Source organism: Chiloscyllium plagiosum, chromosome 1 (assembly GCF_004010195.1).
Source record: "Chiloscyllium plagiosum isolate BGI_BamShark_2017 chromosome 1, ASM401019v2, whole genome shotgun sequence".
Taxonomy (NCBI): Eukaryota; Metazoa; Chordata; class Chondrichthyes; order Orectolobiformes; family Hemiscylliidae; genus Chiloscyllium; species Chiloscyllium plagiosum.
This window is the reverse complement of record NC_057710.1, coordinates 120775526-120798276: the sequence shown is the minus strand read 5'-3', so window position 1 is coordinate 120798276 and position 22751 is coordinate 120775526. Positions and strand designations below refer to the sequence as shown.

At 41.3% G+C, this 22751-nt stretch overlaps 1 protein-coding gene across 2 annotated transcripts in view; it reads right to left on the bottom strand.

Annotated features, from left to right (window-relative positions):
- Positions 1–21874, bottom strand: part of LOC122552707 (lysosome membrane protein 2-like) — a 65439-nt gene extending 43565 nt beyond the window's left edge. The window contains exons 1-3 of one of the 2 annotated variants that reach the window (XM_043695600.1): positions 21655–21874; positions 11874–12031; positions 2970–3117 (exon numbers count right to left, since the gene is read on the bottom strand). In XM_043695600.1, coding sequence (XP_043551535.1) covers positions 2970–3117; positions 11874–12031; positions 21655–21777 — 429 coding nt within the window. In that variant the 5' untranslated portion in view covers positions 21778–21874. Of the gene's footprint in view, positions 1–2969; positions 3118–11873; positions 12032–20598; positions 20679–21654 lie in introns of those variants that run through there. The other variant, XM_043695610.1, reaches the window with a different exon arrangement.
- Positions 21875–22751: the final 877 nt, after the last annotated feature.

Here is a 22751-nt window from a genome sequence, read left to right as displayed (position 1 = left end):
CACTTAACAAATTCCTCTCCATCTAAACCTTTAACACTATGGCAGTCCCAGTCTATGTTTGGGAAGTTAAAATCCCCTACCATAACTACCCTATTATTCTTACAGATAGCGGAGAGCTCCTTACAATTTTGTTTCTTAATTTCCCTCTGATTATTAGGGGGTCTATAATACAATCCCAATAAGGTGATCATCCCTTTCTTATTTCTCAGTTCCACCCAAATAACTTTCCTGGATGTATTTCTGGGAATATCCTCCCTCAGCACAGCTGCAATGCTATCCCTTATCAAAAATGCCACTCCCCCTCCTCTCTTGCCTCCCTTTCTATCCTTCCTGTAGCATTTGGAACATTAAGCTGCCAGCCCTGCCCATCCCTGAGCCATAAATCTGTAATTGTTATGATATCCCAGTCCCATGTTCGTAACCATACCCGGAGTTCATCTGCCTTCCCTGTTAGGCCCCTTGCATTGAAATAAATGCAGTTTAATTTATTAGTCCTACCTTGTCCCTGCCTGCCCTGACTACTTGATTCACTTCTGTTCTCAACTGTACCCGTCCCAGATCGACCTCTTTCCTCACTATCTCCCTGGGTCCCACCCACCCACTTTACTAGTTTAAATCCTCCAAAGCAGTTCTAGAAAATTTTTCTGCCAGTATATTAGTCCCCTTCCAATTTAGGTGCAATCTGTCCTTCTTTTTCAGGTCACTTCTACCCCAAAACAGCTTCCAAATGATCCAAAAATGTGAATCTTTCTCCCATACACCAGATCCTCAGCCATGCATTCATCTGCTCTATCCTCCTATTCCTGCCCTCACTAACTTGTAGCACTGGGAGTAATCCAGATATTACTACCCTTGAGGACCTCCTTTTTAAATTTCTGCCTAACTCTCTGTAATCTCCCTTCAGAACCTCAACCTTTTCCCTTCCTATATCGTTGGTTCCAATGTGGACAATGACCTCCTGCTGGCCCCTCTCCTCCGTGAGAACATTCTGCACCCTCTCAGAGACATCCTTGATCCTGGCACCAGGAAAACAACACCCCATTCTGCTTTTTTTCTGCTGGCCACAGAGACATCTGTCTGTACCTCGGACTACAGAATCCCCTAACACAATTGATCTCTTGGAAGCTGACGTATCCCTCAGTGCATGAGAGCCAGTCTCAATACCAGAAACTTGGCTGTTTGTGCTACGTTCCCCTGAGAATCCATCACCCCCTACATTTTCCAAAACAGCACACCTGTTTGAAATGGGTATATCCACAAAAGACTCCCGCCCTAGGTGCCGACCTCTCTTACCCTTCCAGGAGTTAACCCACCTATGTGACTGTATCTGAGACTTTCCCCCCTTCCTATAACTGCCATCCATCACATACTGTTGCAAATTCCTCATCACTTCCATCTGTCTCTCCAACCAATCCACTCAATCTGATAAGATTCGCATCCAACAGCATTTATGGCAGATATAATCCACAGTCACCTTTAAACGCTCTTTAAACTCCCACATCTGACAAGTAGTACACTGCAAGGCCATTTTTGCTCCTTCACAATCTACAGACCCAGAAAATAACACTGTCTTATTCCTCTACAAACACTGCCCCAGATTAAATTAAGAGCTATTGCTTATATTTTAAGTTTAATCAAGAGACCTATCTCCAAAAACATATAGGAGAAAGTGAGGACTGCAGATGCTGGAGATCAGAGCTTAAAAATGTGTTGCTGGAAAAGCACAGCAGGTCAAGCAGCATCAAAGGAACAGGAGAATCGACGTTTTGGGCATAAGCCCTTCTTCAGGAATGAAAAATTCCTGAAGAAGGGCTTATGTCCAAAACGTCGATTCCCCTGTTCCTTTGATGCTGCCTGACCTGCTGTGCTTTTCCAGCAACACATTTTTAACCTCCAAAAACACAATCAAGAAAGAACCCACTGTACACATTAACACAGCCTCTCTCTTGGACACACTTAAAACAACAATTAACTTATCTGATTCTGTGCTGTGAACTTCACCCCAAACCAGTTCCTTCAAGATTAGTTGTGAAATTCACTGTTTGTTCATTTTCCCAGATGTACTCCGATGTCCAGCGACACATGAATTCGAAAACAGCAAAGGCAGTAACTGTGCAGATTCTCTCTCTCTCTCTCCTGCACTGTCCTCACCACGTGCTTCCTTAGTCTGCTCTTCTCCCTTATAAACTGCTGTTGTTTTGACTTTTTTTTCCAAAGTTCCAAAACAATGCAACAGTAATTGCTGCTCCTGAAACTCGAGGGAATCCCCTCCAGCACCTAAAATACGTCAAAAAAAAGGAGCAGCTCTTACAGCCAGAAACTTTTCCCGTCCTCCATCTCGGATTACCCAGAATCCTCTGAATAAACATTCATAGTTTGCTCTAGCCTGGTATTTGGTTCTAGTTTGTCCAAAGTTGCAAATGATATCTGTACAAAGTTGACAAGTTTTCATAAGTTTAAAGTAACTGAAAGCGACAAGGGGCAAAGGCAGGTTTATGGAGTTGAGTTGCAGATGAGCCATGATCTCATTGGATAGCAGAGCAAGCTTCAGGAGTAAGTGCCTTTTCCTATGATGGTTGGGCCAGGCACCTTAAAATCTCAAGATAATTTCAAATGCCTTGCTGCCTAATTGGCCTGAACTTGATTAGAAAGTCTCAATATCAAAGGTTTAAGTGCACAGGTCACATGTCCTAATTTTCACTCTAACACAAACACAGATCCAATGTGGAACATCAGAGTTATCCAGGGTATCTGCCCCTTATGGAGTTGTGCCTCTCAGAAAAACAAAATTTCTTTTCAATAATCTAAAAATTTATCACCAAAATTAGGAGCTAACTTCTGAAGTTTAAATTCCAATGAAGATCAGAGGCAGCTCAAATTTATAAGTTGATCTCTGATACACAGAAGTTAATTTGACAGTACCTCGAGATGTCTATTGCAAAGGGAGTTTAAAAAAGCCAGCAACTCACCACAACTGGAATATTCACAGTCCTAATCAGGTCCGTCTCAGGATCTCCATTACTTAACTCAGGAACAAACACATAGGTCTTCGTGGTGATAGCAGATACCTTCTGTCCATCATCCAGAAAAGTCACATTTTCTTTCGGTTTATATTCTCTGAAAAAATATGCCAAAACTGGTTGCTATTCAAGGTACATTATTAAGGCACAAAATACTGTATAATTATTTAAGTGTGTATATATTTCCCTCTGCGCTGCAGGCCCACACTATCTTTTGTCAATACTTCAGTGGGTTTAGGCAGCTGACTGCTCAAGCCCAACTGACCAATAGAACAGGAAAGAGACAGCTTACAATGTCTTTCATGAATGCCATACATTACAAAGCGCATCAGTGGCAATTAATTACCTCCAAAGGTAATTCTATCTCACAGACTCTAGAATAGTTGGAATAAATGTTAGCCCACAACATTAGAAATCCATCTGGGATACAAAATACTATAAAAGCTTGATAGCCACCTAGGCAGGAAGGCAAAGTCACAGTTTAGTGCCCTGTGAACAACACTGCATCACTTACTTCTGCACCTCGACCAGAACACAGTGTGAACCCACTAATTTGAGATTCAGGAGAGTATTAGCAACTTACAAAATTGACACTTCAAACTCTGGTCAATGCTAAATTGGCCAATCTCATTGTTGGCAGCAGCAAAAGAATTAAAATCGGCCTGGATTAGGGAAGAGAGGGATTGAAGTAGATTTATCCTCCCCTCCAATAATAGTGACTGGGCTTGAGGCAAAAAAAGGCTGAGAGACAAGAGAACAGTTTTTCAGAGAGGAATTTTAGAGCTGAAAAGAAGTTGGGAAGGAGTGAAAACAAAGGCCATGCAGAATAAGTATTGAAGACAGAGGGTAAGGAACAGTCAGAGCTTTAAGCAACAGAGTTTTGGGTCAACTGGACTTAGGGTTGGTGGGGAGGGGTCTAGACAGGGAAAACGTATTAAACTAATAAAGTCTGGAAGCAAAGTACTTAAGAGGGTCTCAGGCAGGTACGCAGGTAGCATAATGGAGGAGTGAAGCTGTGGAATTGGAGGAATTAGGAGTTAGCTCATAGGCTGGACCAACCAAAAACTGATTCCATCTTCCTCCTGCCTTCAAAGGGGAACCGGAATCCCTCATTAGCCCCCTAAAGCTCCATCCCTTTCACAGTCAGATTTAGCTGCAGGACAAACAGAGAACAAACCAGCACACGGACAGGCCCTTCGGCCCTCCAAGCCCGTGTCTTCACTTTTTTGCCCTGCCATACTGTCTTCATTTACAGGATCCATATCCCTCTATTCCCTTCTATTTCATCCAGATACTTCTTGAAATCCGCTATTGTGTCTGCTTCCAACAACTCCTCTGGCAATGCGCTCCAAGCCCTCAACACCCTTTGTGTGAAAAATGGGTCTTGCACATCTTTTGTGAATTTTACCCCTCACACCTTAAACCTGTCCCCTACTAAATGACCCCTCTAAACTGGGAAGATGACTCAATCTATCCTCTAGCCATCCCATTCGCAATCTTGTATATGTCTGCTAGGAGGCTGAGTGACTTGCATCCAGATAAAACAAACCCAGCCTTTCTTCATAGAAGCATCCTGTTAAGCCTTTTCTGGACCCTCTCCAAAGCATCCACATCTTTCTGTAATGTGGGGTGACCAGAACTGTATGCAATATTTCAAATGTGGCCTAAGTAAAGTTCTTTAAAGCTGCAGCATAACTGACATATCCTTATAGAGTCTAGATTAGAGTGGTGCTAGAAAAGCACAGCAGGTCAGGCAGCATCCGAGGAGCAGGAAAATCGACATTTCGGGCAAAAGCTCTTACCACGCTAACCTACCCTTATACTCAATGCACCTTTCAATGAAGACAAGCATGCCCCAAAGCCTCTTTCCACTATCTTATCTACCTGCGCTGCCACCTTCAGTGATTGAAGGACATGAAATACACATCCCTCTGCACATTTATACTAAGAGTTTGGTCATTTACTGTACAATTTCCACCTGTACTTGACCTTCCAAACTATATTACCTCTTATTGGTCTGCATTAACTCCATCTGCCATTTTTCTGCCCATGCCTCCAACTGATCTGTACCCTCTGACAATCCTCCTTGCTACCTGTTACCTCAATCTTTGTAATGTCCGCAAACTTACTATTAGACCAGCTATGTTTTCCTCCAAATCATTTATGTAGCTCAGAGGTCCCAGCACTGATCCCTGTGGAACACTAGTCACAGCCCTCCATTCCAAAAAGCATCCTGCTGTCTCCTATGAGAGAGTCAGTTCTGTATCCATCTTGCCAGGTCACCCTTGATACCATGTGACTTCAACTTTGCACCAGTCTGCCATAAGGGACCTTGTTAAAGACATCACTGAAGTCCACATTGACAACATGAACCACTTTTCCCACGATCATCTTTGTCACCTCCTCAAAAAAACTCTATCAAGATAATGAGGCTCAACCACCCCTCAAAATCAGTCAGTCTATCATTAATAAGTCAATTTGCTTCGAAATGTGCATAGATCTTATCAAAGAATCCTTTCCAATAATTTCCCTACCACCAATGTGAAGGTCACAGGCCTGCAATTTCCTGATCATCCCTGCCCTTCTTAAACAGTGGAACAACATTGGCCATTCTCCAGTCCTCTGGGACCTCACTTGTTGCCAAAGGGGATACAAAGATGTATGTCAATGCTCCAGCAACTTATTTTCTTGCCCCCCTCAGTATTATGGGATAGATCCCATCAGGACCTAGGGGCTTACATCTACCTTAATACATTTTAAGACAGACCACACCACTTCCTTTCTAATAGCAACTTGGCTTAGAAACTCGACACTCTCTTCCCAGAGATCATCCTCTATCAATTCTCTCTCTTGATAGAACACAATAAAATAAGAACACAAAGTATTCATTTAGGACCTCAGCTACCTCATCTGGCTCCACACATTCATTTCCTCTTTGTGTGGGCCAACCCTTTCCCTGGCTACCCTCTTGTTGACTGAAAATGAAAGTCTCAGACCACACAAATTTCAAAATTTATTTTGAATAAGCTAGTGAGAGATCAATAGTCTACAGTCCAGAGTATCAATTAAGATATCCCTGGATGGACTAATGAAGATTTCTGATTTTTAGCAAAGGCAGCATATTTTATAGCCTGTGTAACAATTCATGTTTTCATTTCCCATACAACATAATTTTTCTATCTCTAAGTTCTCAGTTAAAAATTAGATGATTAATACATTTTTTTTAAATCTTGTTTGCATAGATCAAAACAAAGCTATTTCTATATCTGGTGTCATTCTCTTGCATCAAAGCAGATAAAGCTAAATACTTATCAGTATTTTATTCATTGAAAGTGACCAAAGTTCTGTCTGAGAAAGAACAGCTGCAAGATTATGCTAAGAGTCTTGCATTCCTTGATTCATTCTCATGGTCACTGTGACTGCCATTTTAAACTTGTAAGACAAATTATTATTGCAAGATGGAGACTTAAAATGGAGGCTTTTAACCGTTGATTCCCCAATACTTTACCACTCTGACTTTATGTATAAGCAGCCTTGGGATTCTCCTTCTTCCTGTTTGCTAATGACTTTTCATGACCCCTTTTAGCCCTTCTAATTCCTTGTTAAGTTCTTTCCTACTTTTCCTTATATACTTCAAGGGCTTCATCAAATTCCCATCCTCCTACACCTTACGTACACTTCCTTTTTGACCAAGGTCATACATCCCTGGTCATCCAAGGTTCAAGTAACTTGCCATACCTATCCTTCATTTCGCAGGAATGTGCCACTCCTGAACTCTGATCAAGCCCTGTTTGAAATATTCCCACATGCCCAATATGGATTTACCCTCCAAATCAACATTCTCCAGTTCCTGCCTGATATTGTAGTTTGCCTTCCCTCAGTTTAACACCTTCACCCAAGGATTGCTGTTATCCCTATACATGAGTATCTTAAAACTCATGATATTATGGTCACTAGTTCAGAAATGCTCCCCTATTAAAACTTCAGTCACCCGGCCAGGCTCATTTCTCAAAACCAGGTTCAATATAGCCCCTTCCCTGGTTGGATTGTTTACATAGTGTTTCAAGAATCTCTCCTGCATTGAAAATAAATAGCCAATTGTCAGACAGTTTAACAGCAAAGAGCTGTGGAAAGGTCGCTGCCTGGAGGTCACTGCAAGCAACTTCCTGTTACTTCTTGATACAGCTGACATTACCCAATGTGGCAGATAGCTGTTCCAACCTCAAACTTGTAATTTAACTTCTATTGCCAAGAAGGATTCCAATGTCATTATAAGGGAAACGGTGTGAAATGTCCAAGTCATTTTTTTTTTAAATTAAGCATGTACCAGGAGAAACAATAACACAAAAGGAACTGAAGAGACTTAACAGTCGACAAGAAAGTTTTCACTCACAGTTAAGGTCAATGCAAACACTGGGAATGTATAAACCGTCACAGTAAGCACTTCCTCCTTAGCAAATTCCATGAGATGAGATTTGAAAAGTAGGCTTTAGTTCAGGGTCAAAGTCATGAAACACAGGCTCAGGTCAGTAGAAACAAAAACCAACCACAAATCAGGTGACCAACGCTATTTTGATTTAGATTAAAACATTCATTTTACTAAAAGAAAATCATGAAGTACAACATCCAGGTTAGTTTATTTCCACATCTGCCATGTATTTGACTTAATCAAGCCTAAATGCTAGAATTTCCAGAATCTGAAGAAATAAAATTGGAAGCACTTCGAAAAATTAGAGAGAACTAAGCAAAAATACATGCCAAGAGGATCAATGGCAAAAGTTCAGATACAAAGGAGGAGAGTGTTATTCAGATGTAAATAAAATTCCAATTAAGATGCAGACTTAGGGGTTTGCACTATTTATCTTTGGGGACGATAGAAATATAAAGACTGTGTGCATCATTTTTACTGATAGCTAGTATTGAAAGGTCACTGCCTATTCATTACATCCCCTAACATTGGTGGGCCGCACTCCTCAGTATCACAACTAATGGAGGAGGTTCCAGTAACTGCAATACAATGACTGAGAACTTTCCCCAAGAATAAGAGAACTTGTTTACACCGCGATCCTATTGCCAAAATAATTTTCCCTTCGCTGTAGTAAGGACAAGAGGAGCCTGAACGTGGTCTCAGCATTGTAAGCAGATGAGTTGGAATGCCGCCAAGTAGGTTGTGGAAAAGAAGCCTTTCTAAACTGAAACCCTTTTGCCTCTATTTGGTCCATACCCCTCTGTGCCCTACCTATTTATGCAGATGACTCTTAAAACATTACTATTATATCCACCTCTACCACCACCTCTGGCAGCGCAATCCAGGCATTTACCACATGTGTGTAAAAAAAACTTACCACTCACAGCTCCTTTAAACTTGAACTAATGTCCCTCAGAAATTGACACTTCCACACTGGGAAAAAGACCGACTATCCAGTCTATCCATGTCTCTCAGAAGTTTCAAAATTTATCAATTCACTGTGCTTCTAAATGCACAATATTCAGACCTTATAACTTGCCGAATTTAAAAGGAAATATATGAGTGACATTAGAAAAGAGAAGAGAAAAGAAAGATGTCCAAAGTTGCTTTAGATTTTTGGTGAAGAGTTTAAAGAAAATCTAAAATATTTGTCTCAGCTTTAAAAACGTTTACTAAAGTAGCGTCATCTACTTCACTGGGCAAGACATTCTGTGGCATTACAACCCTCTGGGTAGGCAGGATTTGGAGGTGCCGGTGTAGGACTGGAGTGTACAAAGTTAAAAATCACACCACACCAGGTTATAGTCCAACAGGTTTAATTGGAAGCACTAGCTTTCGGAGCGATGCTCCTTCATCAGGTGGCTGTGGAGTTTAAGATTGTAAGACACAGAATTTATAGCAAAAGTTTACAATGTGATGTAACTGAAATTATATATTGAAAAAGACCTGAATTGTTTGTTAATTCTGTCATCTTTTAGAATGACCATGTTGGTTTCAGTTCTGTCACATGTAAATTCCAAATTTTTTTAAAAAAAGTTACATATTCTAGTGAACTTTAACAACTGGGTGGCACGGTGGCACAGTGGTTAGCACTGCTGCCTCACAGCGCCAGAGACCCGGGTTCAATTTCCGCCTCAGGGGACTGACCGTGTAGAGTTTGCACATTCTCCCTGTGTCTGCGTGGGTTTCCTCCGGGTGCTCCGGTTTCATCCCACAGACCAAAAATGTGCAAGTTAGGTGAATTGGCCATGCTAAATTGCCCGTAGTGTTAGGTGAAGGGGTAAATGTAGGGGAATGGGTCTGGGTGGGTTGCGCTTCGGCGGGTCAGTGTGGACTTGTTGGGCCGAAGGGCCTGTTTCCACACTGTAAGTAATCTAATCTAAGTAATCTAATCTAATCATCACTTAGATCAAATGAGAATAATGTCAACTGGTCATAGAGATGTACAGCACGAAACAGACCCTTCGGTCCGCCTAGTCCATGCAAACCAGATCACCTAACCTAATCTTGTCCCATCTGCCAGCATTTGGCCTGATCTATTCATATACCCATCCAGATGTCTTTTAAATGCTGTAATTGTGCCAGCCGCCACCATTTCCTCTGGCAGCTCATTCCATACACGCAACACCCACTGCATGAAAAAGGCGTCCCTTAGGTCCCTTTTATATCTTTCCCCTCTCACCCTAAACATATGCCCTCTAGCTCTGGACTCCCCCACTGCAGGGAAAAGATCTTGTCTACTTACCCTATTGATGCCCCTCATGATTTTATAAACCTCTGTAAAGTCACCCCTCAGCCTCTGACGCTCCAGGGAAAGCAGCACCAGCCTGTTCAGCCTCTCCCTATAGCTCAAACCCTCCAACCCTGGCAACATCTTTGTAAATCTTTTCTGAACCCTTTCAAGTTTCTCAACATCCTTCTGATAGGAGGGAGACCAGGACTGCACAAAATATTCCAAAAGTGGCCTAACCAATGACCTGTACAGCTGCAACATGATCTCCCAACTCCTGTACTCAATACCCTGACCAATAAAGGAAAGCAAACCAAACGCCTTCTTCACTATCCTAACTACCTGTGACTCCACTTTCAAGGAGCTATGAACCTGCACTCCAGGGTCTTTGTTCAGCAACATTCCCTAAGACCTTCCCATTAAGTGTATAAATCTTGCTAAGATTCGCTTTCCCAAAATGCAGCACATTGCATATATCTGAATTAAACTCCATCAGCCACTCCTCAGCCCATTGGCCCATCTGATCAAGATCCCGCTGTAATCGGAGGTAACCTTCTTCGCTGTCCACTCCAATTTTGGTGTCATCTGTAAACTTGCCAACTATGCCTCCTATGTTCATATCCAAGTCATTTATATAAATGACGAAAACTAGTGGGCCCAGCACTGATCCTTATGGCACCCCACTGGTCACAGACCTCCAGTCTGAAAAGCAACCCTCCACCACCCTCTGTCTTCTACCTTCGAACCAGTTCTGTTTTGCTGGTTGTTGATATCGGGTCCTTTGGGTTCATCAGTAGCTGTTTCATTGTGTTGCATTCACCAGACAGCACCAACATCATCAGCAAGGACAACATCCTCATGCTTGTAGACCTGTGCCTCACTACCAACCTCACTTTCAATAACAAGACCTACAAACAAATCAATAGAACATCCTGGGATCACCAGTATTAGGCTTCTTAGCAGAAGCAGTAATGCAGAGACACCAATGAGCAACCCACCCCACCTACAACCCAAACTTTGGGTCCACTACATGGACAACACCTTTGCCATCACAAAATGGAACAAATTAGAGGAAACCTACATCATCTTTACTGGTATACATTTCACAAAAGAGAACTAACTCCCCTTCCTAGATGTTACAGTAGAACAAACAGTTCTGCAGACCAGTGTCTACAGAAAGCAAAACACCCAGAACAGATACTAAACTACATAAGCAATTGCAACACTCTCAAAGAGAGCCACATCAGGACATTTAAAAGGGCCACATCACACTGGAGCACCCAGGAACTACGAGCAGAAGAAAAATACCTATACAGCATATTCAAGAAGAATGGGGTACCCAAATAAATACTGTCTGCTGATTCTTAAACAATAAAATCAAACAAGTAGGATGTAACATACACCGAAACTCTAGCCACACTACCATAAAAAGACATGGCGGAGGTAACTACCAGACTATTCCGACCCTTTGGCTTCATGGTAGCCCACAAACCTACCAACACACAAACAGCAGCTGATGAACATGAAGAACCCTATATCAATGGCATGAAAAACAATGTCATTTACAAAACACCATGCAAGGACTGTAATAAACACCATATTGGACAGACAGGCAGAAAACTAGTCATCAGGATACACAAACACCAACTAGCCACCAAAAGGCATGACCTACTCTCACTAGTACTCTTACATACAGATGAAGAACACCACTTCGACTGGGACAAGAGAGAGACACGGGAATTCCTAGAGGCCTGGCATTCAAACCAGAGCTCCAACAGTAAACACATCGATTTGGACCCCATTTACCATCCTCAAAAACAAAACTTGAAATGATATCACCCACCTTAAGAGATGAAGACACAAACAGAAAGTGGGACAGAACACCAGCGCTTCACTGGAGCTTCATTGCTGACGTTACCTCGCACGGTGACGAAACATGTGAAAACAAACCTGCCAGCTCAGCGGGCAAACTTACAACCCAATCTATATGGTCTAGCAATGGAAGAGACTTCAGCAACAAAATTATCCTTCACTCCATTTTTATTTTGCTTTAAATATAGCGGGAAACTCTCCAAACCTACGTAAGTTACAAAATGGTCTGAAAAGCATTTTGAAATAGTTTCAGTTAAACAGATCAGAATTTCATTCGTCATACCTGTAAGTGTAGGGGCCTTTTTCTTCAAGAAAGGGCTTTCCCCCATTTAGTATCTCTTCCGGATTTGTAACATTAAAGAAGTAAAACTGCATGTAAATTGGTGGAGGGGGATTTTTCCAAGTCTCAAAGGCAACCGTATCATTCTTCAGTTGCACTTCCTGCCAAAAGAGAATGACCAAAGTTAGGAGCAGCTAAGGAATTCTTTAAATTGGTATGCATTATATCCACATTCAGTTGTGAAAGCAAATAATAGACTTAGTAATGCTGCACAATTAGATCACAAATTTGCAACAGGACTTTAAAAAATCCCTGGTTAGTACAATGTTCTCTTCATGAAATAAATATGAACTTCTATCTTCCTCAGTGAAATCCTGATTTGAAAGGACTTCTGGAAATTCAAAGTAGCAGACTCAGGAAGAAAGTGAACCCACCAGTGGGAGGAAGTTTGAACCTTGGTCAAGCTTGCAGTAATTGTTTAGTTGTTCAAAATACTGACGGAGCTTAGATTGGGGAAGATGGATGTGTTCAGCAAGATCATCTATGAAAATTTAATGAATACACCATGTTAAAATGTTTTATTAAAATAAGATTTCTTCTAATATACACAGTGAATTGACTTGTATGAGCACAAAACCACGTTTTCAAATTTTGTTTACATTGCACAGAATTAGCCAAACAAAGCCACCACAAACTCCTCACAAGTGTTGAACTGAATTGACTGACATCCACATGATGTTAAAGAGTTAATCAATGCACAATACACAGCAAAGGCTGACCTGGCAAAATCCTGACTGAAATGCTGAGGACCTAATTCCCTCCCAATCAAACTGTTTGCGTAAAACCAGGACTGTACCTTCAACCAAAAATTTGCAGCTGCTCAGGTAGATCATCTCACTAACGAGTAGATAAGAGTATATATCATCCAGCCGACTTCCAGCTTTCCCCATTCAACAACGCGATGATCAAAGGTATAGGTGGAGTATTTAAGAGAGAAATCTCAAACATCACTGATTTAAAAGTTAGATTCAGATACACTTTGCTTCATACTTCATCTCTGGCCATTGGACAACCATCAGCCCACCGACTGAGGTTCAGAGTGGTGGCATGTGTCGACTCGCTCAATAGGCACCAAAATTGGTGGTATACTGGATAGTGAAGGTCATCCAAGATTACAAAGAGATCACGAATGATTGGGTCAATGGGCTGAGGAATGGCAGACAGAGTTTAATTTGTATAAATGTGAGGTATTGCATTTTGATAAAACAAACAAGGGCAGGAGTTATACACTTAATGCTTGGACCCTGGGTAACTCACAGCACCAGGGTCCCAGGTTTGATTCCAGCCTCGGGAAACTGTCTGTGTGGAGTTTGCACGTTCTCCCAGTGTCTGCGTGGGTTTCCTCCAGGTGCTCCGGTTTCCTCCCACAATCCAAAGATGTGCCGGGCAGGTGAATTGGCAATGCTAAATTGTCCACAGTGTTAGGTGCGTTAGTCAGAGTGGGGTGGGTTACTCTTCGGAGGGTCGGTGTGGACTTGTTGGGCCAACGGGCCTGTTTGCACACTGTAGGGAATCTAATCTAATCTAATCTAAGTGTTGCAGAACAGAGACCCCTAGAGGTTCAGACACGTAATTCTTTTAAATGTGCATCACCGGGAGACAGGATGGTCAGAAAGATGTTTAGCACACTTGCATTCATTGCTTAGACCTTTGAGTATAGGAGTTGTGATGTTGCACAGAATGTTGGTGAGACCTCTTCTGGAGTACTGTGTGCAGTTTTGGTCACCCTGTTATATAAGGGAAGCTATTAAACTGGAAAAGATTCATTAGGATAGTGCTGGGAATGGAGGGTTTGAATGATGGAGAGGCTGCGACCTTTTACCATTACAGCAGAGGAGATAGAGGGGGTGACCTTATAGAGGTTTATAAAATCATGAGGGGCTCAGATTAAATAGCAAAAAAAAAAGTCTTTTCCCTAATCTGGGGTTCAAAACTAGGGGCATATTTTTATGGTGAGAAGAAATATTTAAAAAGGACACGAGGGGAAAGTTTTGTTTTAACAGAGGGTGATTTGTGTGTGGAATGAACTGCCAGAGAAAAAGTGTTGGAAGGATGCGGATCCAGTTACAACATTTAAAATATCTGGATAAGTATGGGAATAGGAAAGGTTTGGAGGAATATGGGCAAAATGCAGGGTGGTGGGACTAGAGTAGTTTGGGAACATGGTCAGCTTGGACTAGTTGACCCTTGCCTATTTCCATACTGTACAATTCTATGACTACATCAATTCCATAATTGACTGATTACAGCATCAAGGGGTTCAAGAACAAGAGGTCAGGGGGAAAACCATCCAGCAACTGCAGCCATGCTCAGTATGCAAGACGGTGATTATCACAGGCTAACCATCACAGACCTAAACATTACTTTATGAGATGATTACAGGAAGATCCATGAACTATTTTACTTCCACAATAAAGATCAAGTGAGAGGCTACTCATGGACAACATCTATGTAGCAGCCAATGTAGCCAGTAGATGACAGACATCAATCAATTTGACAAATAACAGACAATGCCCGGCTGCAGGAAGACAGACTTGCAATCATATCTCATTGACCTCTAATATTCAATACATCAACCACAATCAACATCTTGGAGATCACCACTGATTTCACCTAGAATGAACATATCAGTAAGATTAAAAAGAACAAGACAGCAGAGCCCTACTGAGCCTAACACAGTCACATGTCTCATCTCATCATTAACACAGGTCTTAACCTCTGATCAAACCACAAGGTTCATATCAGGAACTTGATAAAGTACTCACTTCTGCCCTAAATACAGCAGCCACAAAATTTAAACACAAAGAGACAAAGCAAACCTCTTGATCAGCACTGGACTCACTAGTCATATCTCAAACTACAGATGTTCCATCATGAGAACGCTCTTCAACACACTGGGGCAGCACGGTGGCTCAATGGTTAGCACTGTTGCCTCACAGCACCAGGGACCTGGGTTCGATTCCCGCCTCGGTGATTGTCTGTGTGGAGTTTGCATATTCTCCCCGTGACTGCGTGGGTTTCCTCTGGGTGCACCGGTTCCCTTCGACAGTCCAAAGATGTGCAGGTTAGGTGAATTGGCCATGCTAAATTGCCTGTAATGTTCAGAGATGTGTAGATTAGGTGCATTAGTCAGGGGTAAATGTACAGTAATAGAGTGGGGAATGGATCTGGGTGGGTTCCGCTTTGGACAGTCTGTGTTGACTTGTTGGGCCAAATGGCCTGTTTCCACACTGGTCGGGATTCTATGAGAAAGACATGGTGTTGGGTACAACAACACCCAAACCAAGAATTAACCAGAGGGAAATGATCATCACTGGAACCACCTTGGAAGTTGCTGTCCAAGCCAAGGACATGCACCCTCATTGGTGCAGGTTCAATTCCTCACCTGATATTATGGGGGGGAGCACTACAGGAATGAATAGTTCAAGATAGCCAATCATTAACTGAAGGGCAGCTGGGGAAGTGTAAATGGAGTCTTGGCAACACCATGCCTATTCTGTGACAAAAACATCCTTTGGTACTGGAAACCCTGCAAGATTATACTCAGTAGCTATTCTTCAGAATTGATCAGATGGCAAGTTATTTCATATAAAGAGCACCACAACCTGTTTAGGAGACATGTCCGCCTACAAAACCAAACAAATACGAGCTAGTTTTTTTTCCCCGATTGCCTGACCTGGGAAGACTGAGACTGTATGTAGTCAGGCAGTTGGATATAAGCAGTTGAAAACTGGGATACAGCTTTTGGTAAAAAAAACACTGACAAAACAAAAAAAAGGAGAGGACCAAAAAAAAACTTGCAAAAAACAAGAAAATTACAAATTAAATTTGCTACAACACAACTGAAATTTCGTCCAGTTTAACAATGGGAATACCTTATGCCCTGCATATCACATATTTTAAAAGCAGAGAGAATATTTGTGTCTCGGCTATGTAAGGAAATGGCAGCACGTGTGCTTTGAATTGAAATGCCAATTGAAGTGGGGAGGCAAGGCAAGTTCAGTTCCTGTCAATAAAGTAAACTTTATAGTTGAGACATCACTTACAGAAGTTTCACAGTATATTATCAAGTGTTTGTTGCAAATATATGGGGCTAATCTTCGAGCAAACAAAACGTCCAATCACCCATCTTCCTGCCTGTCAGAGAAGATGTATTTTGTTATATTATGGTTTTTAATTCCGAACTTTCAAAATTCTAAATAAAATCTTCTTACACACTTGAAACAGCTCATTCGCCTATGTCTTCTCCTTTTAGCTATCCATGCTTCCAATTGTACACAAAGTGGTTAGCACTGCTGCCTCTCAGCATCAGGGACCCAGGTTTGATTCCAGCCTCGGGCAACTGTCTGTGTGGAGTTTGCACATTCTCCCCGTGTCTGCATGGGTTTCCTCCAGGTGCTCCGGTTTCCTCCCACAGTCCAAAGATGTGCAGATTAGGTGAATTGGTCATAGTAAATTGTCCCATAGTGTTAGGTACATTAGTCAGAGGGAAATGGGTCTGGGTGGGTTATTCTTCGGAGGGTAGGTGTGGACGTGTTGGGCCGAAGGGCCTGTTTCCACACTGTAGGGAATCAAATCTAATCTAAAAATTTCACAACACCTCCTCTTTATACACCAAAGTAATGGGCTCAATGCAAATACAAGGCTCCAACACCCCCTCAATACTTGAGTTTTAAATACAAAGGAAAAGTGGATACACTTCTGATCATAAGATGGACAAAAAACAACTTGTAGGTCAATAAGTTTACATCTAGACAATTCTGACACAGGATCATCAACCTGCACGTACTGCATACCCTGTTGAGTAATTTCTGGTTTACTTGCAATTTCCAGCACCCATGGTTGTATTGTTTTTAGAAAACAAAGAGAACACTTAGTTCATGAGCAGAGATCACAACTCACCAACACGTGGATTAATAGAAGGATTGAAACAACAAGCATTTGTTTGGCATGAGGAGCGCCTACACATTTAAATTTTTTTTAATTCTGTCACTAATATTTATCAGCAAAATATACACAAGAATCAAATACCTCAAAATTACCAAACCCTGAAAGGGGCATGATTTCCAAAAAGAAATCAATTTCACATTCATCAGGTAGCAAATTGCCAAAAAATGTGTTTTGTCCCTTCCAAAACCGCTAATGTGCACATATCCACACACTTCATTCGCCAAATCCACAATAGCCTTTCTGAACTGGACAACAGCACACTGATTCACAAACACATTTAAAAAGTACTACTTCATCAGCTGTTTAAACTGCAAAGACTATTTCAATCTGACATGCTACAATGGCTTTAGGCAGTGTATTTTGTCCTGCTTTATTTTGAAGAGAGGTTTTTAAGATAGAGGTGATGCACTGTCTAGTCGAAGCCAATAAACTAAACAGGTTGAGAGGCCTTGCTTTTGTTTTTAAAATGAAAGGTTGAACAATGGAAGCAGCATGAATGGATCAATTCAGGATCTAACAGAACAAGCATTTCAGTTTAACTTTCAGCAATTGTTGGGGTTTTGAAGTTGGCTGTGGAAGCTGTAACATCTCTATTAGCCACAGCAAAAAGCTAGAGTTCTCTGTGCAGCCAGAATTGCATATGAAACAATTTTACTGAATTTGCATTTGCCAAGGATGTTTTTATGGGGTGTTACTACATTGAAATAGCTGTTTAGTAGTTAAGTCCTCAGCCATTAAAACTGCTCCAATTTATCAGATTTTAATATTTCCTATTCTACTTACCAATCAATCTTCGGCAAAACTCATATCTTACATGCATTTTTTAAGTCCTCAATATGCCTTCTTCATTCCTGTACACATTACTTCTCCTTTGCCTACTTCCTGAACCTCAATAATAACATTTTATAGACATTTCTTTCTGCATTCGCCACCCCATTCCCTTCCTCTCTATTCCTTCCCTCTTATCATAGATATTGTTAATTACTAAATCTGCAGTATTGAGAAGAGGACTATACTGGAAATAATCAATGTCTCGTGTTTTCTCCACAGAAGATCCCCTGGTTCTAACATCCTCAGATGTGGTTTGATTTCTAACATCTGCAGTATTTTATTTACAAATCACATTTAAAATAATCCTCTCCTGTCACTGGAAGTATTGCAAAACAAGCATTGATAAAACAAAATAAAACGTCTACTTCAAAGCAAGTAATTATCTGCAAATTTGGCATCATATCCAATACAAAAACCATCAGATTAAATCAAAATACGATCAAACTAAAACAGGTTTGCTCCCATGATGTTTTTCAAGTTTAATATCTAATTAAGAGAAAGGAACTTAGAGATTGGATAAATTGTTATCAGAGATGGAAAATCACACTACCGAAGTACTTAAAGTACATGTTATGTTTTGAAGGAACTTTTATCTTCAAACATTTTCAAGATCCAATGAAAAGTTAAGAAAGTGATCCAATCAAGGTAAACTAAAAAGGATAGGTTAACTTGGCAAATTTTGATAAATTACTCCCTCTGCAAGAGATCAAATTCTAAATTTGTGTTGATAATAAACTAAACTATTAATGCTGAATAGACATTGCAAAACAGCTTGGGCAGCTATGAATACAGTTTACTTGTTGACATCAATAAAAATTCTCACAATGGATGATTAATCCTGGCTCAAGGAACAGGAACAGCTCGTCAGAGAGCGTACATGGAACAGATCATTGAATTAATACTGTATAATATCTTGAGGGCTGATTACCTAACACATTATATCATGATTCAGTTTGAAGTTATATTATGGTTCACTTTGGAATAAAGTTTCACATGAATAAACATCTTCTTCCAAATTTGAGATGAGAAAACATCAGAGTCACTTTGAACAGTACTATTTACTGCAACTTGGTATTCCCCAAATAGACTTCCAACAGCATTAAATCATTTCAAAGTATTTGGTATCTTGAACACCAGGTGTCTTGTAGCATCTCACCCAAGTGAGATGTTATACACATCTAGTCTTTAACGAAAAGCATTGGTAGGTTAGTCAATCATAGGAGACATGATTACTGAACCCAATTATTTTCCTTAGACTGATAATCATTGATCAGCTGTGTATGACTGGCTATGATTAGAAACCAAAACTTACTTCAATTCTTTTAAGAGGACAATTGCAGTGAAACTACTGTTGTCCCGACACAAATTTGAGGATTACATGACTTCAATAGCTCTAACTCCCTAGGTGAGATCTTGCTATGCAACTATGAACCCAGCTGAGTTTCCTTATTTTCACGCTGTAAAAGAAAATCCTTTCGAGACTACTTATTGTACTTACCCAAGTAGTTTAAGCTTTTATTAGAGATAGAGATAATCAGCCAAACAAAAACGTTCCAGTGAAACAGCTTAATTTGGAGACTGAATTAAACCCTAAATCAACTTTAAAGCAGGCAATTTTAATTACTTTGTTTCTTTTGCTTGTCAAACTGAGTCCCGTTTGCTGTAAAGATTAGCTTCAGTGAGGTTTGCTGAACGTGGTGTGTAACATGACACGATGTGCAATATCAAATGACTTCTAAACATGCTTCTTCCAAGCCACGTTCCTTCACTCAGTTCCTGAACTCAGATTTCTCCAGTTTCCTCATTTCCCCTCCCCCCACTTTGTCTCAGTCAAATCCCTCGAACTCAGCACCGTCTTCCTAACCTGCAATCATCTTCCTGTCCTCTGACTTATGTCAGGCAGATTCCAGCGTTCCCACGTACACTACATTTCAAACCAAAAGTACTGAGAATAATTCAATCAAGAGAAATATGGGTCCCAACTTCACAATTGTGACATATCCTTGCCTGACAAAATTCTAATCTAATTTCTGAAATTTTCAACTAATCTCACCTCAACAGTTTTATGGCAAGCAAATTAAGTTCCATTTTGGCATACCATCACCATCAAGAATAATTAGGAATGGGCAAAAATGTTGACTTTGGCAGTGGCACTCAGCTCACTCAAATCAATATAAAAACCACTATCCATTAGCAATTCATGACATTGTGCCTAAATGACACACACTAAGTTTTGGAATTGACCACAGCACAATTTCTTGCCATGTACCCCACCAATTCCTTAAAGAGTTTTTATTGAAAAGTCCCTTTTAACAAAATCCATCAGTGCATAAAATTATTTAAAAAGTAAAAACAGTGGTAAAGAAAATTTAAGAGAATATATATTGCTTAAATATAGTTAAGTAGAGGATTTAGAATTAACATTAAGTACACATAGTGCACAACAGCTCAGCAATTAGTACTGCTGCCTCACAGCACCAGGGATCTCAGCTCAATTCCATACTCAGGTGACTGTGTGTGGAGCCACCACAATCTCCCAGTGTTTGCATGGGTTTCCTCCCACAGTACAAAATTGTGCAAGCTAGGTGAATTGGCTAGGCTATATTGCCCATAGTGTCCAGGGATGTTCAGGCTAGGTGGATTAATCATGGGAAATGTAGAATTATAGGGATAGGGTAGGTGGGGTTACAGGAATAGGGTTGGTGGATGGGTCCAGGTGGAATGCTATTAAGGTTGTAGACTCGATGCGCCAAATGACCCGCTTCCACACTGTAGGGATTTTATGATGATCTATGATTAAACAGCTATACAACAAAAAGGATACAATTAGCAAAACAGCAATTTGTCCACAAAAAATGTAAACTTTGAGAGCCAAGTGCTGAGATACCTGAAGGATATAGATGTATGGAGAAAGCCCACAGACCAGCCATGATTTCATTGAACTGAAGTCTGGAGGGGCTGAACAGCCTACTCCTGCTCCTATTTTTATTAAATCAGAGCTCTTTAAAAGAGGAAGAGAGTGTTGTATGCGATTACCTGCAAAAGATCATTTGAAGTCATAAAATCTGAGTTATTCTTTCCTAGGTTCTCTCCTCTGCACCCAAAGGATTTAAAAATCTACTTTAAAACATGTCTGCTAATTAACTCAACTGGATGTTCACATACCACAATATCAAATCGTATAAAGAGAAACAATTTTGGTAAAAACAAAATTTGTACACTTCCACCCTCCTCCCACTTCAATATTGGTAGCTGCTTTTAGCTGTATTCAAGCACCTATCCTTCTCTTCCTATATTCCCCTCATTCAAACTTTCTTCATCACTATACCCCCCCCTACTCCTTTCTCACGTTTTCTTACTAAAACGCTGCACATTCAGCTCACTTTTTCGGGCTCCAGACAAATGAACTATGAATATGGACTGCTGTGCAGAAATCATGTGTCATCCTCAACCATGACTCAACACTCCAGTATGTTCCAATTACGCAAACCACACTCATTCCCCAATTTACAAGCGACACATCAGTAGAATTGAAGTATTTGGGCCGCCTAACTAAATTACACGCTGTTTCTCAACACTAAAGATCTACAGTTTCAGGGCTTTGTCACCAACTCTGCAAATGTTTTCAATTCCAGACTTTTTGTGCAACATGTTTAATTGGTAACAAACAACGGCAATGTTTATGTGACGGCTTTTATTGAAGCTTGGAACAAAGCCAGAAGTATCCTTGTACACAATGTTGAGTAGTTCATTGATGCGGCGGCCCCTATTGTGAATTTCTTCGCCTCGATATCAACCAAAAACAACTGCTGTTACATCACCAGGGACATCCAAAACATGAAACAGGTGAAAAGGAGGATAAGCAAAACAGAATGCATTCGAAGACTCTTCCCCTCCCTCCAGATGCAACACAATTAACTTGAACACAAACGCCAGGCCTTACCTTTTTAACATACTTATCGACAATATCAACGAAGACGTTAGTAACTAGGAGTGCAATGCTCGCTATTAAGAGAATAATGCAGAAAATGCCGATTGTGTAAGTGACTGCAGGCCGCACCCCCATCGTAGAGAGCGAGGAGCAGCAGCAGCTGGTGCAGGAACAGACTGAGTGACAAACAGCTGGGAACGATCCCCGGGCCCTGCGCGCACACAGGGAACACGCATGCGCAGTTACTCTCCCCCCAGGGCAGGGCAAAGCTGCAGCTACTGCGGGACAGCAGCTTCTGAAAGGGAAACCCAGACTGCTTTCAGCTACAGGCTGTCCAACCTCCTTTCACAAATGCGACGACTGATGGGCGGTGCGTTCGCAACACTTTTGTGTTTTCACTTCGGATCTGTATCGTTCGCGCTATTTTTCTTTTAAAAAAAAATCACTGATCCGAAAATGCCAAGCCTCTTTATTTCAGTCTTCCCCTGGACTATGACCCCATCATGGAACATCAGACCATTGTGTCTCCTGTAGTCACTGACCTCATTTCATCTGGCTATCTGCCCTCCACTGCCTCCAAGCTGATAGTCCACCAGCTTTGTACAGGTCACTTCTACCTCCTTGCAAAAATCCACAAACAGGTCTGGCCTGGGCAGACCCATTGTTTTTGCCTGCTCCTGTACCACAAAACTAATCTCCTCCTACCTTGACTCAGTCTTTTCTCCCCAATCCAGTCCCTGCCCACGTACATCTGCAATTCCTTTGATGTTTTACGCCAGTTTCGGAATATCCAGTTTGCAGGCTCCAGTTGCCTCCTCAGGAAAAAATCCCTTTACATGTCCATCCCCCACCAGGATAGTCTCCGGCTTTCACATCTTCCTGGAGCAAAGGCCTGAACCGTTCCTACCCACCACCACTCTCCTCTGGCTGGCTGAGCTCAACAACTTTTAAACTCCTCTCATTTTCTTTAGGTCGGGGTGGCCAATGGTATTCGCATGGGTCCCAGTTATGGCTGTCTCTTGGGATCCCCAGTGGAGGGCTCTCTATGCAGGAGTCCTCCCCCTTTCTCTCGGGGATCTGGGGTGGAGGGTGCTGCACGCAGCAGTCCC